The sequence below is a fragment of the Bubalus kerabau genome, chromosome 8 (genome assembly GCF_029407905.1).
Source record: "Bubalus kerabau isolate K-KA32 ecotype Philippines breed swamp buffalo chromosome 8, PCC_UOA_SB_1v2, whole genome shotgun sequence".
Taxonomy (NCBI): domain Eukaryota; kingdom Metazoa; phylum Chordata; class Mammalia; order Artiodactyla; family Bovidae; genus Bubalus; species Bubalus kerabau.
The window spans coordinates 36,919,563-36,932,155 of NC_073631.1; the positions used below are offsets into that span (position 1 = coordinate 36,919,563).

Consider the following 12,593-nt stretch of genomic DNA (forward strand, 5'->3'; position numbering starts at 1 on the left):
ACTGATCTGCTTTGTCCTATGAGTAGTGAATGCCGTGCCAAACATGTGCTCTTCTAGCAGCCTCCTATGAATCCTGTTTTTTCATAGTCTAAAGATTGGCAGCTTAGATGGTAAGGTAAGGAATCTGCCTGCAGTGAGGGAGACCCGGGTTTGATCCCTGGGTGGGAAGATCCCCTGGAGAAGGGAATGGCAGCCCACTCCAGTATTCTTGTCTGGAAAATTCCATGGACAGAGGAGCCTGGCAGGCTATATAGTCTATGGGGTCACAAAGGGTTGAAAACAACTGAACAACTAACACACACACACACACACACAGCCTATGATGACAGTGAATCCCTTCTTGCCATATATGATGCAACACAATAAATACCATGTTTCAGAAGGACTAAGTGAATTGCAAATGTATTTCACGTATAACAGAGCATTTCAGGCACTCTTTTGTGTACTTCATAGGCATTGCTCATTTAATCAGATGAGTAATTGGGTGGGTACTGTATTTATTCCCTTCTCATGCACTAGAAACCTAATCAAGGGAAACAAAATGGGTGAATGGACTCCACAGAGCTTCGAGTTAACAGAGGGAGGTTCAAGGTCAGGAACTTTGGCTTGGGAACTTGACCTTACCTCTTAGACTATTGGCATATGTGAAGCTTATTGCTCTAGACAGCTGCCCGGAGAGATGCTGGTAGGAGCACCATTTATAGTTGATGTGGTAGCTGCAAAGTGAGGTTAATTTATTACTCTTGTTGTGTGACTAAAGCAGTTCAAACAGCCTCAGAATGTGAGGCATTAACACCTTTGGAAAAGCCTGTTACTGCCAAGAATTCATGTTGCTTCTCTCTCTTCAGATATCCTACAGGAAACAAGAGAGACAATAACAACATCAAACTGAGGTTATCTTGTTTTCAGGCTGGAAGCAACTGCATTTGAAGGGTATAGAAAGAAAATTAGAAACATGACAAATGCATTTATTAAGAACTGAACCAAATTCCCTCTGCAAACACTGCTCTCCCAAATGTTAGAGCAACTGCTTCAAAGCCTGCCAGTAACAATCACTGAAAAAAAAAAAATACTGTGGAGCACAATGCCTAGTTGTCTGTTGGGACTAAATATACTTGATTGTTTGAGAGCCACAACCTGCCGAATAAAGCCAGTGGAGCATTCAGCCCTGATGCCACTTGACCAGAAAAGTAATGCTTAGCCTAGAAATTTTACCTTAGGAAATCCTTCATTAATTAAGGGTGTTTTCTCCTGTGTAAATATGTGTACTCCTTGGAGGGAAAGTGTATTAAGTCTCACTCATTATTCAGGCTCTGGTGGAACTAGTTCATTCAGTCCACTTGCTGGCCGATTGCAAGTCTGGGTAAGGAGGTAGAGAGACAGCACACTGCACTGAAAAGACACATTCTAAAGTCAGATGAAACAGGACCTGAAGCCAGATATTTCACTGGAAAGCTGGGTAACAAAGAACGAATTATGAAACCTCAGCTTTCCTATCTGTGAAATGGGTGTAATGACCAATCCAGAATTTGTAATTGTGTAATATGGCAAATATAACACACCGAGTTTATCAGTCAGTTGAGTTCAGTCGCTCAGTCGTGTCCGACTCTTTGTGACTCCATGGACTGCATTACGCCAGGCCTCCCAGTCCATCACCAACTCCCGGTTTACTCAAACTCATCTCCATTGAGTCGGTGATGCCATCCAACCATCTCTTCGTCTATTATCCCCTTCTCCTCCTGCCTTCAATCTTTCCCAGCATCAGGGTCTTTTCAAATGGGTCAGTTCTTCGCATCAGGTGGCCAGAGTATTGGAGTTTCAGCTTCAGGATCAGTCCTTCCAATGAATATTCAGGACTGATTTCCTTTAGGATGGACTGGTTGGATCTCCTTGCTGTCCAAAGGACTGTCTACTAAACGGTTCATTCCATTTTCTCCCAAGGCTTCTCTAGAAGATGTGTCATAGAGGGTGAGCATTAGGTCACGTCTGACTCCAGAAGGCTGGGCTGCAGACAATGGAGGGAGAGGAGGTGCAAATAAAACAGGAGGGCTTTGGAAGGAGGTTACAAAGGGAAAAAAATCAACTATTTTGAGTTTCTGTTCAGGTTTGGCCTGGATTCATTCTTTCACTGTCTCTGTGTCTCCATCATTTCTCTTTCCCTTCTACAATTCTCTAAAAATATTACATTATCGTTTAGTTCAGTTCAGTCATTCAGTCATGTCTGACTCTTTGCAACCCAATGAATTGCAGAACGCCAGGCCTCCCTGTCCATCACCAACTCCTGGAGTTCACTCAGACTTACGTCCATCGAGTCAGTGATGCCATCCAGCCATCTCATCCTCTGTGGTCCCCTTCTCCTCCTGCCCCCAATCCCTCCCAGCATCAGAGGCTTTTCCAATGAGTCAACTCTTTGCATGAGGTGGCCAAAGTACTGGAGTTTCAGCTTTAGCATCAGTCCTTCCAAAGAACACCCAGGACCGATTTCCTTTAGAATGGACTGGTTGGATCTCCTTGCAGTCCAAGGGACTCTCAAGAGTCTTCTCCAACACCACAGTTCAAAAGCATCAATTCTTCGATGCTCAACTTTCTTCACAGTCCAACTCTCACATCGTTAGGATCCCCATAAAATAATCCTCAAAAGTTCAAATCCTTATTTGCTTCATTGGTAATACTTTGCTATTATAGAGTGCTCAGTTGTATCTGACTCTTTGCCATTCCAGGGACTGCAGTCCACTAGGCTCCTCTGTCCATGGTGTTCTCCAGGCAGGAATACTGGAGTGGATTGCCATTTCCTTCTCCAGGGGATCATCTCGAGACAGGGATCAAACCCATGTCTCCTGAATCTCCTGCATTGGCAGGTGGATTCTTTATCACTGTGCCACCTGGGAAGCCTGCTGTTATAGAGATACAAGCTAAATCCCATTCATGAAGTTACATTTTCATGACTGGTTAGTTTAGATCCCTGGGGTGGGAAGATCCCCTGGAGAAGGGAATGGCCACCCACTCCAGTATTCTTGCCTGAAGAATTTCATGGACATAGGAGCCTGGTGGGCTACAGTCATGGGGTCTCAAAGATTCAGACATGACTGAGAGACTAACACTTTCACTTTCACTAGTTTAGACACAATACTAAATTTTGGAAAGAATGAAAAACTGCGTGTGTCTGGAGGCAGGCAGGAACTATCTACTTTAAGTAACAAAAGGTTAGGTAAAATTTAATGGCATTTTGTTTCAAGCTCTGGAAATGGCTGAAGGCTAGACATACTGTAATTGTGTTGTAACTTTTATTTGCTTTGAAATTCTTACATGCATCACTTTTTAAAACAGACCTGTATGTGGAAGAGAGCAAAACAAATGAAAAAGCTGAATGCATCACTAGCACTTTCTTCACTGCTTGGTTTTAAGGAAAGGAAAGGGAGGACAGAAAAGTTAACACATTGTTTTGTATGAAGTGGTCTTTTGAATCTCACCACCCCCTGTATTTTATACTCAATATTTTTTATTTTTCTGGTTTATTCCTCCCTATTACTCCAGGATCTATTACTATTAACAGGGAGCCAAGACGTAACATCATAGAAATGAAAATAACATCAACCCATTGATGAAGAGAGCTGAGAGGATGGGGAGGTTTTTAGATCAGGACCTTCTGTGGAATTGCCCTCCCAAAGGCAGTTATCTCCACCTGTGTGCTTTGGAACTGGTTCTTCAACAGCTGACTAACCCCTGCTTCTATCTCTGCTTCCCCTTCCATCTGTGATTCTTTCATTCTCTTTCCCCCTAGGAAGCTGAGCAATTGCATAGGAGACCCAGGTCTTCCCAGAGGCTTTCATAAAGGTAAAACTTCTGATTATATTTGGGAATTTAATTGTTGTTGTTAATTGTCCAGACACTCAGTCATGTCTGACTCTTTGTGACTCCATGGACTTCAGCATGCTGGGCTTCCCTTCCCTGTCCTTTACCATCGCCCGGAGCTTGCTCAGACTCATGTCCATGGAGTCGGTGATGCCATCCAACAATCTCATACTCTGACCCCCTTCTTTACCTGCCCTCAGTCTTTTCAAGAATCAGGGTCTTTTCCGATGAGTTGGCTCTTCACATCAGGTGGCCAAAGTACTGGAGCTTCAACTTCAGCATCTGTCTTTCCAGTGGATATTCAGAGTTGATTTCCTTTAGGATTGACAGGTTTGATCTCCTTGCTGTCCACCAGATTCTCAAAGCTTTTGATTATATTTGGGAATTTAAATGTTAAGTTGACATAAATGATATCCATCCTGCATTATTATTTTTCTTTCATTTTTGATGGTACTGTATTTATGACTTTAGTCATATGTTTGACAAGTGTTTCTGATACTAAGTTTCATTGAAACTGAATAAAGCCACTAAGGTGAGTTCTACAGAGAAATCAGCAGTAAAGATTCAGAGGCATGCACTTGAGCAGCTCCCAAAAAGATCACGGTGAGGTTTCATCAATGACTAATGCCTTCATTCCCTTATGTGAAGTTACCCGTCAGCAGTGGTGTGGGGATGCTGATCACAATGATTTTGGTCTAACATTTTATGATGATATTAAGTATTGGAGAAGTTAGCTTCATAAATCGTGCCCAACTCTAACCCACATCCACAAATACACAACAAAAGCAGAAGCTGTGTTCCCCAGAGATGGGTCAGCTCAAAGACATTTAAGATTAAATGTAGAAGGAATGTTTTACTGGGGTAATAAATTTGTTTACTTTTTCTCTTTCACTTCATTGTAAAATGGCAAACTTTTTTTGTGTGTATGGGGGGGGGTGTATTTTCAATTCAATTGAAAAGCATACATTTTAAAAATTCTAACTGAAATGGGGTAATTATATGAATGACATGAGCATCCTCTGTGGTGGCCAACCTTGTTCTCGGAGCTGGACTGCAGGGGTGGGTAAAACCGATGTCTATATCCTATTGCTGACTTTATTGAGAAGGGGAGAGGAGCAGAAAGTAGCCAAGCTGGCAAGTACACAGATGATAGCATTTCAGATAAGAAATAGTAAGAAAAAAGAAAGTAAGGGATGAAGTAACCTCTCCATCTAGAGGGGGGCTACTTCTTTAAATTGGGTAGTGAGTCTGAGAAAGCAAACATACTGGAGCCACATAAATGGAAAATATCACCAAGAATTGTGTTTAACTATACAAAATGCAGTGCAGTGGTGTGATAAATGTATGGTATTTAAATGGGTGTTTTGAATTGACCTTGAGTCAGGAAGGTAACATTTTTGGGGTCTATTTTAAAAGAATTACCTAGGCATTCGCCTTCAATCTCTGAATTCCTAAGTACCTCTTGTAAGCAATGTTTCTGGCCTTCCTCCACACAACCCTCGCACTGTGGTCAATCCCAGGGGCACATGGGTGGGGAATATTGCTTTAGGTGCCACATTATTAGCCTTCCAGGGAAGGCGAATACATGTCATGGTTATGTTTTAATTGGGCAGAAATATATAAAAGCTAACTATAGGTTTACATTTTTTCTATACCATTGTCAAGTATATCCTGCATCTGAGATGATTTTTTGACTTTACTACTTCTTTTCTTATACCAGGTGATTACTTTTTTTTTTTTTTTTTTTTACCATTTTAGACTCTCCATTATTTTTTGTGAGTCAGTGTCTAAAAAAGTCTCTTTGATCTTTAACATGCTCTACTTAGTTGACCTAACCATTAAAATGCTCATCTTAAAATAGCTGTCTGGTCTCTATCCGCATTATTTATTGCAAAAACTAGATAATTTTCACAAAAGATAAAAGGCATTGTGCAATGGCTCAGCTGAAGATATTAGCGAAAATAACTTAGCACATTGTTGTGACTGTAAGTGATAAAAGATAATGAACTGGAACTTTCTCATTCAAGTTGAATTCCTCTGAGACTTATTAGCATCCATTGTAATGGTGTATTTTTTTTGATGTGGGCACTTACCTTGCCTCCTGGGTGGAGGCTACTGATGCATTTCACACAGGCTGCCAGAGGGCTGAGTGTGTGTGCTGCCCCTCTCTGTCCAATAGTAACTGGTCAAATGGTTCCTACAAGTCCAAAGCTGTTTCGTCTGTTTCTGGGGCTGAGTAACACGAATAAATTAAAGTGAGGCAGCATGAATAAATGAAAAAAAAATCAGACTTGCAAAGGGCTATGAAAACTAGAAGTTAAAACCTCAGAAGAAATGCCTTTTTGCAATGTTGGAAGTGTCTTAACATTAATCAGAGCATAAAAAAACATGTTATAATTCCAGCCCCCCAATGGTAGAAATGTAAGTTTTTCTAATATAAATCAGTAAAAGGGGATAGAAAACACCACAAGAATGTCGTGAGCCACCTGATGGTGGAAATCCTTTGAATATTCATATATGATGTGGATTTCTGATGTTGTAAACCCTTTCACATGTTGTCTTTAATGACAGTATATGCAGAAGTGTAACAGCAATGGGCTATGCAGCTATGCCCATAAATTTTTATTACATCTCTAAGAAAAAATCCAAATTGTGTAGAGAAATTCAATACAATAAAATATGGCAAAGATATTATAGCATCAAACCTAAGTACTTGAAACAAACATGCTCCAGTCTAAAAATCCAAGGTCAGGGGTGGTCTGCTAACACAGAGTTTTTAATATTTCTTAGGCAGAAGGAACCTACTGAATCTCTAGAAACTTGCTTTAAGGAAAGATAGTTTTAATTAGAAACAATTCTGAACTCTTAGAAATAATATTCCCCCAAAGCAATAGCTAGCATTTAATTTTCTTTTCCTGCTGTTAGTACATAAGTTCACAATTTATACCTATAGAATAATTCCTGCTAAGGAGACTGTTCTTTATAAACAATATCTAATCTTCAACACATCTATACATACTGGGGGTGGGATCCCAATTTGTTAGGTCAGCTTAGCAAAGGGAAATTAATTTCAAAGGAATTAGTGACTCCAGTAAGGAAAGCTGATTCTACACTCCCAAATATGACTATTTTTCAGCAAAAATAAAAATGTAAACAAATGATGTTGCCTCATAATACCCATCTCTGATTCTAATATCTGTCAAGGATTTATTGTGGCTCTTTGTGTCTCCATATATATATTTGCATAGTTTATACATTGTCCAGCTCTGCACATCATTCAAATATGATGTCGTGTATCATTCAGTGTTCTGAGGACGGACAATTCATTTTATGGAGTCAAATGACTTTGTCAAGGATTCTTGGTGAAATTATATTAAAAATATTGTTTTGGAATGTAGGTTGTAATGTGATAAATCCAATTCTGCTTCATCACTCAGAGAACAACCTGATTGTTTCTTGGTCTTGGCTTCTTAGGAAATCAATGGATGTGATTTACAAAAGGTCACCTGTGACCTTTCATCTGTCATCCCACCAGTATTTTCAAATCTGTAGGATATTTCTGCATCATTGAGCTGCTCTCACTGTAATCTGGATGTGACTAAACATAACTTCTCTCCTGTGCTTCTCCTTTTCCACTGGCAAAGCAATATCTATTTCTAAGCAAGTCCATCTTTACCTAACATTCCACTTTCAGAAACCCCTGTTCCCTTCAAAAGAACTGCCTTTCATTCTAATTTCCCCTAGCAGCTAACGTGTCTAACCAATGTGTCTCCAACTCTCCTCTGAAATTCTAAACTGAGGATATGTCTCTCTTTCCGTAGTGTTCCTTCTAGACCTTGAACCATGTCTCTCCGTCCTAAAGGCTCTGATCTTTGTTAGGAGAGTTGTCTGTACTTCGTGTTTCCAAGTCTTACTTTCTATTTACTTTTTAACCTACTACAAACTGGCTTTTGCACCACCATCCCAGGTAATAGCAAAATCCAGTAGAAAAGTTTGCATTTTTATCCAGTTGGATTGTCAAATACTTTTAAGTTGTTCCTTGGAGAAGGAAATGGCAACCCACTCCAGTACTCTTGCCTAGAAAATCCCATGGACAGAGGAGCCTGGGGTCCATGGGGTCGCAAAGAGTTGGACACGACTGAGCGACTTCACTTTCACTTTCACTAAAGATCCTGAACTTGATCTGTTTTCATGACCTATTAGCCTTTGGTTTTATTTGTATCCCTTTGTCTATTTTTATTTTAAGATATACATAAGTAGGATCCACAAAAGCTCATTTCTATCTGCTTCCTGCTTTTGGTGATGTCTGGAATTGTGACTTTGGCTCAGAGAAATGAGGAGAGTTAGCCACTCAAGTGTTAGGAGCAAAGCAACACTAATAGACAAAAATGTGAAAAGTAATGGAAGTTTTAAAGAACATGATGCCTCAGAAAGAGGCTTGGCAAATTGGGAAGATGAATGTGGGCATATATCGGTGGGTAAAAATAAAAGGTGTGTTGGAGTCAGATCCTCAGGAATCTCAAATGCTGTGCAAATGGTTTGAACATTGTAAAGAACGCTTGGTTTCCTTTGGTGGATTCTGTGCAGTGAAATGATAGAATAACATTTGAATTTTAGAAAGACCATGCTGGTGAAAATTTGGAGAATAAACCGAGATTGTGCAAGATTGGAAGCAGAGACAATCTGGGTTGTTTTAAATCATAGGAAATGAATGATGAGATTCTAAATCAGAATGTTGGCATTGAGATGAAGACAATGGCATATATTCTGTTTGGGTTGCAGAACTGACAAAACTTGGCAATCCGTTGGATGCGGAGTGGAGTTGAGGGAGACAGCAGTTGAGGATGACTCTCACAGATAAGTAATATTAGAGGAAAGGAAAGCGGATGACATTTTTGAAGGAAAAATGACAATTTAGTTTGGGTCATGATTATCAATTGCCTGAAGAGTACCCAGGTGAAACGGTCCAGGAGGCATGTAGAAAATGCGTTTAGTGATTAGGTGATTGTTCTGATGGAGGTAAAGATTTTGAGGGGGAAATAATGAACATATAGGTGGCAGCTAAAGCTATGATACAGAGCTAGAGAGCAGGAACAGAGTAAGGAAAGTTCTGTCAGTCCTTGTATATGTGGTTGTGCCATCGTAACAATGCCCTCAAATCTCAATGATTCCCAGTAACAAAGGTTTGCTTCTCTGTTTTGTTACATATCTATGGTGGGTAGGATTTGACTTTTTAAAAAAATCTTTGGCATACAGCCCTCTTGAACAGCTTGTATTTGGCACTTAATTTTTCCTTATGCAGAGGGAAAAGAGAATGGGGTGAAGCATGGAGGGATCCTTATCTCTTCTGCCTGTAACGCATCAAACTTCTGCTCACATTTCCATGGTCAAAGCAAGTCACAGGTTCTGACTTATGAGGGGCCGAGAAGTACAATTCTCTGCCAGGAGAGAAAGTGGGTATTTGGTAAATAAAAATGAAATTTAACAGGATTGCCAAGACAGAATCTAAGAGAACATAAACATTAAGTTGCTCTTAGAAAAAAGGAGTATTTTTGAAGAAAGTGGAAAAAGGGTGACCAAAAATATAATTAGAAAACACAGATGAAGTATCTTTCCTGAAATAAAAAAGAAAAAATGATTTAGTCTAATTCATTAATGCTTTTGAAATTTATATACCAAGGGTATATTTGCTTTTAATAATTTATAATTGGAAGGGTATGGGGGTAAATTTGGTTATTATCCTGAAGATTTCTTGCAGAAAAATCATCCTGTAAGATGCATTGCCACAGGCAAATGTAAAGTGGATAGAGAATGCCTTAAGATAGGGTTTGGAGACACTCTCATATAAAGGTAGAAATGCGTTCCCAGTTTTTCTTCATAAGTAAAACATGTGTTTTCCTAGAAAAAATATAAGGATAGGTTTAAATTTCTCATGCTCTATACTGTGAAGACCTTGAAACTGTTTTTTTTTTTTTTTTTGGTCCCTACCTTTTCAGGCAAAATAGAAGCTCCCAAAGATGGAGTAACTTTTTATATCTCTGATTTTATGAAGTATGATGTTCATTTCTTTAGCATGTGAGTAAGGTACTAATCATTGTTCTATTGTGAAGAGTTGGGCAAACTTCCAGAACTGAGACCTGAATCTACTTTTAATAAAAGAACAGTGAAACATTAGGTACTGGGGGTGGTTCCATTATATTCTGAAATTAAATGTGGAATTAAGAATCAAGATTTTAGTTTTAGTAAATCAAAGCTCTCTGAAATGATAATTGGTCTCAAGTAACTCTGTGGAGTCATAATTAACTCATGAATTAACTTTTTGTGGCTTATACACAGTATTGAGTCTCTGTGGGATTCACTGTGAATAGAAGACACAAGGCCCCTTTCCAACATGGAACTTATATTAAACTTAGGAAACATGTTAATTCAGTAGTTCCCCCTTCTCCAGTTTCTCTTTCCATGGTTTCAGTTATCCATAGTCAACTATGGTCTGAAAATGGGAAATTCCATAAATAATTCATAAACTTGAAATTGTGTGCCGTTCTGAGTAGTGTGATGAAATCTCTCAACATCTCATTTCATCCTGCCTGGGATGTCAGTCACCCCTCTGTTAAGAATGTTCTTCCCATCAGTCACTTAGCAGCCTTCTTAGTTACCACATCAACTGTTCAGGGTACCACAGTACTTATGTTTCAAGTAATTGTTTTACTTAATAATGGCCCCCGAGGCGGCTGGCTGGCAATTTGGATAATCTCATGCTGTACCTAATTTATAAGTTAATCATAGGTATGTATGTGTAGGAAATAGTATATATAGGATTTGGTAACTATCCATGGTTTCAGGTATCCACTGGTGGTCTTGGAACCTGTCCCTAACAGACAAGGCGGGACTCCTATAAAGAAAATGTACAAATAATAATAGAATTATATCAGTGCTAGTGTCAGGAAGGAGAAGACTGGTTTTTTCATAAAAAGCCAGAACGGCCTTGTAAGGTATAGTCCTAGGTCTGTTATTAAAGCTGATGTTTCCCAGACTGAGTGGCCCTGAGTGAGAGGTTGGTGATGATTATTCCCCAGGAGTTGAGAAGAGTATAATTTAGAGATCTCCAGGCTACCAGTTGTGAGAACTCAGCATGAGGAAACTACCATATTCATTTGTGTATTAACAATGTCTGAAGGAAGGCTTCATGAATGAACAGATATTAGGTGTCTAGTGGATAAATATGAAGCAGTCAATAGTTCTTGTAGTTATGAGTAGTTTCTCAGTGTCTTATTTTTTCTCCCCCGGTACAGTGTGGATGGAGAAGATAAATTGTGAGGCAGAGGACTAAGTCTTCAGTTAGAAGTCTCTCACATTATTGTGAATCCTCATCAGGTATAGAATAAGGGAGAGGCAGGCAAAATAAACAGCAATAACAAAGCATCAGCTTATGATGAGCTTGTGGTAGATTCCAAAGAGAGCTACAACACCTTAATGATGTCTTTAAGACCAAATTCACTTAAGGACGATGACAACGTTTTGTCATTATTGATAGATATTCCCCCCCTAAATTCTGAAACCTCATAGCATCTGTTAAAATGCAGAGGAAGAGGAGGTTATCATGAGTTTATAAAGGTGGTAAACAGAGGAAGCAGAGAAGTGGTTTACTTAGTGAACTGAAAGTCAAGTGGAATTTCTTAATCTCATGAACCCACACCAGGGTTTGAAATTCCTAGTCAACCATAGTGCATCTTGAGTAAAAGATACTTCCCACTGTCATGCACTATACGAAAGCTATTATAGTGCTCAGTTTGGTGTAACTTGTCACTTCCATTTTTAAATGCTTCAGGCCTGTTCATTTCTCGCTTTACTAGCTCTCTTCAATCTGCCATGGATTCCGGGGACTGTTGAAAAGTGACTTCTGAGTGAATAGATATTCTTCAAATCTTGTGAGTTAGCCAGGCTTCGTATCAAGTACTATATATTTTGAATTACACTCTTGCAGTATCAGTCTGTTTTTTTTTTAATATGAGGATTGTTTACTATTTATCTATTTACTAGTGTGAGATTATTTATAATTTATAATAAGAGAAAAAGTATAAAAGTTTTCTTCAGATATACCTCATCTTGTTCAAAGATCTTCTAGTTCCCAAAGAATTCTACCGAAGTTACAAGATGTATTTTTATATCTTACTCTGTGAGCCTCTTAAGAGGTTTTAATTTTCAGTGAGGTCACATAATGGAGTTGCTGTGCTTCTTTGATCTTGTTTGGGAAATAGATTTGCCTTTCTGCTGATATAGGTTTATTGCTGTAGCTTATTTTAAGTTCAGTCAATTTTGAATTCAATTACTCATTGATTTCCTATCGAAGGCTTTCTACAGGTCTCACGCAGTGCTATGTTTGAGGTCCTAAAAGAAATATTACACCTACAGGTAGGCAGGCAGAAAGAGACGAAGAGAGAGGAGAAACAGAAAGGCATTCAAGGAAATAAAGAATTTGTTTTGCTAAATGTAATTTCCCTCAGTTCAGTTCAGTTCAGTTCAGTCCCTCAGTCGTGTCTGACTCTTTGCGACCTCATGAACTGCAGCACGCCAGGCCTTCCTGTCCATCACCAACTCCCAGAGCCTACCCAAACCCATGTCCATCGAGTCGGTGATGCCATCCAACCATCCCGTCCTCTGTAATCCACTTCTCCTCCTGCCCTCAATCTTTCCCAGCATCAGGGTCTTTCCAAATGAGTCAGCTCTTCACATTAGGTGGC

At 39.4% G+C, this 12,593-nt stretch overlaps 1 protein-coding gene across 30 annotated transcripts in view; it reads left to right on the forward strand.

The window, feature by feature from the left end:
* LOC129659044 (uncharacterized) overlaps nt 1–12,593 on the forward strand; it is a 464,676-nt gene that overhangs the window by 308,796 nt on the left and 143,287 nt on the right. For 15 of the 30 annotated variants that reach the window (XM_055590067.1, XM_055590072.1, XM_055590073.1 and 12 more), the window contains 2 exons: nt 3,782–3,834; nt 4,053–4,182. The exons of 2 other annotated variants lie outside the window; for them this stretch is intronic. In XM_055590067.1, coding sequence (XP_055446042.1) covers nt 3,782–3,834; nt 4,053–4,182 — 183 coding nt within the window. Of the gene's footprint in view, nt 1–3,781; nt 3,835–4,052; nt 4,754–9,848; nt 9,959–12,593 lie in introns of those variants that run through there. 13 more of the 30 variants (XR_008717760.1, XR_008717762.1, XR_008717763.1 and 10 more) reach the window with 3 other exon arrangements.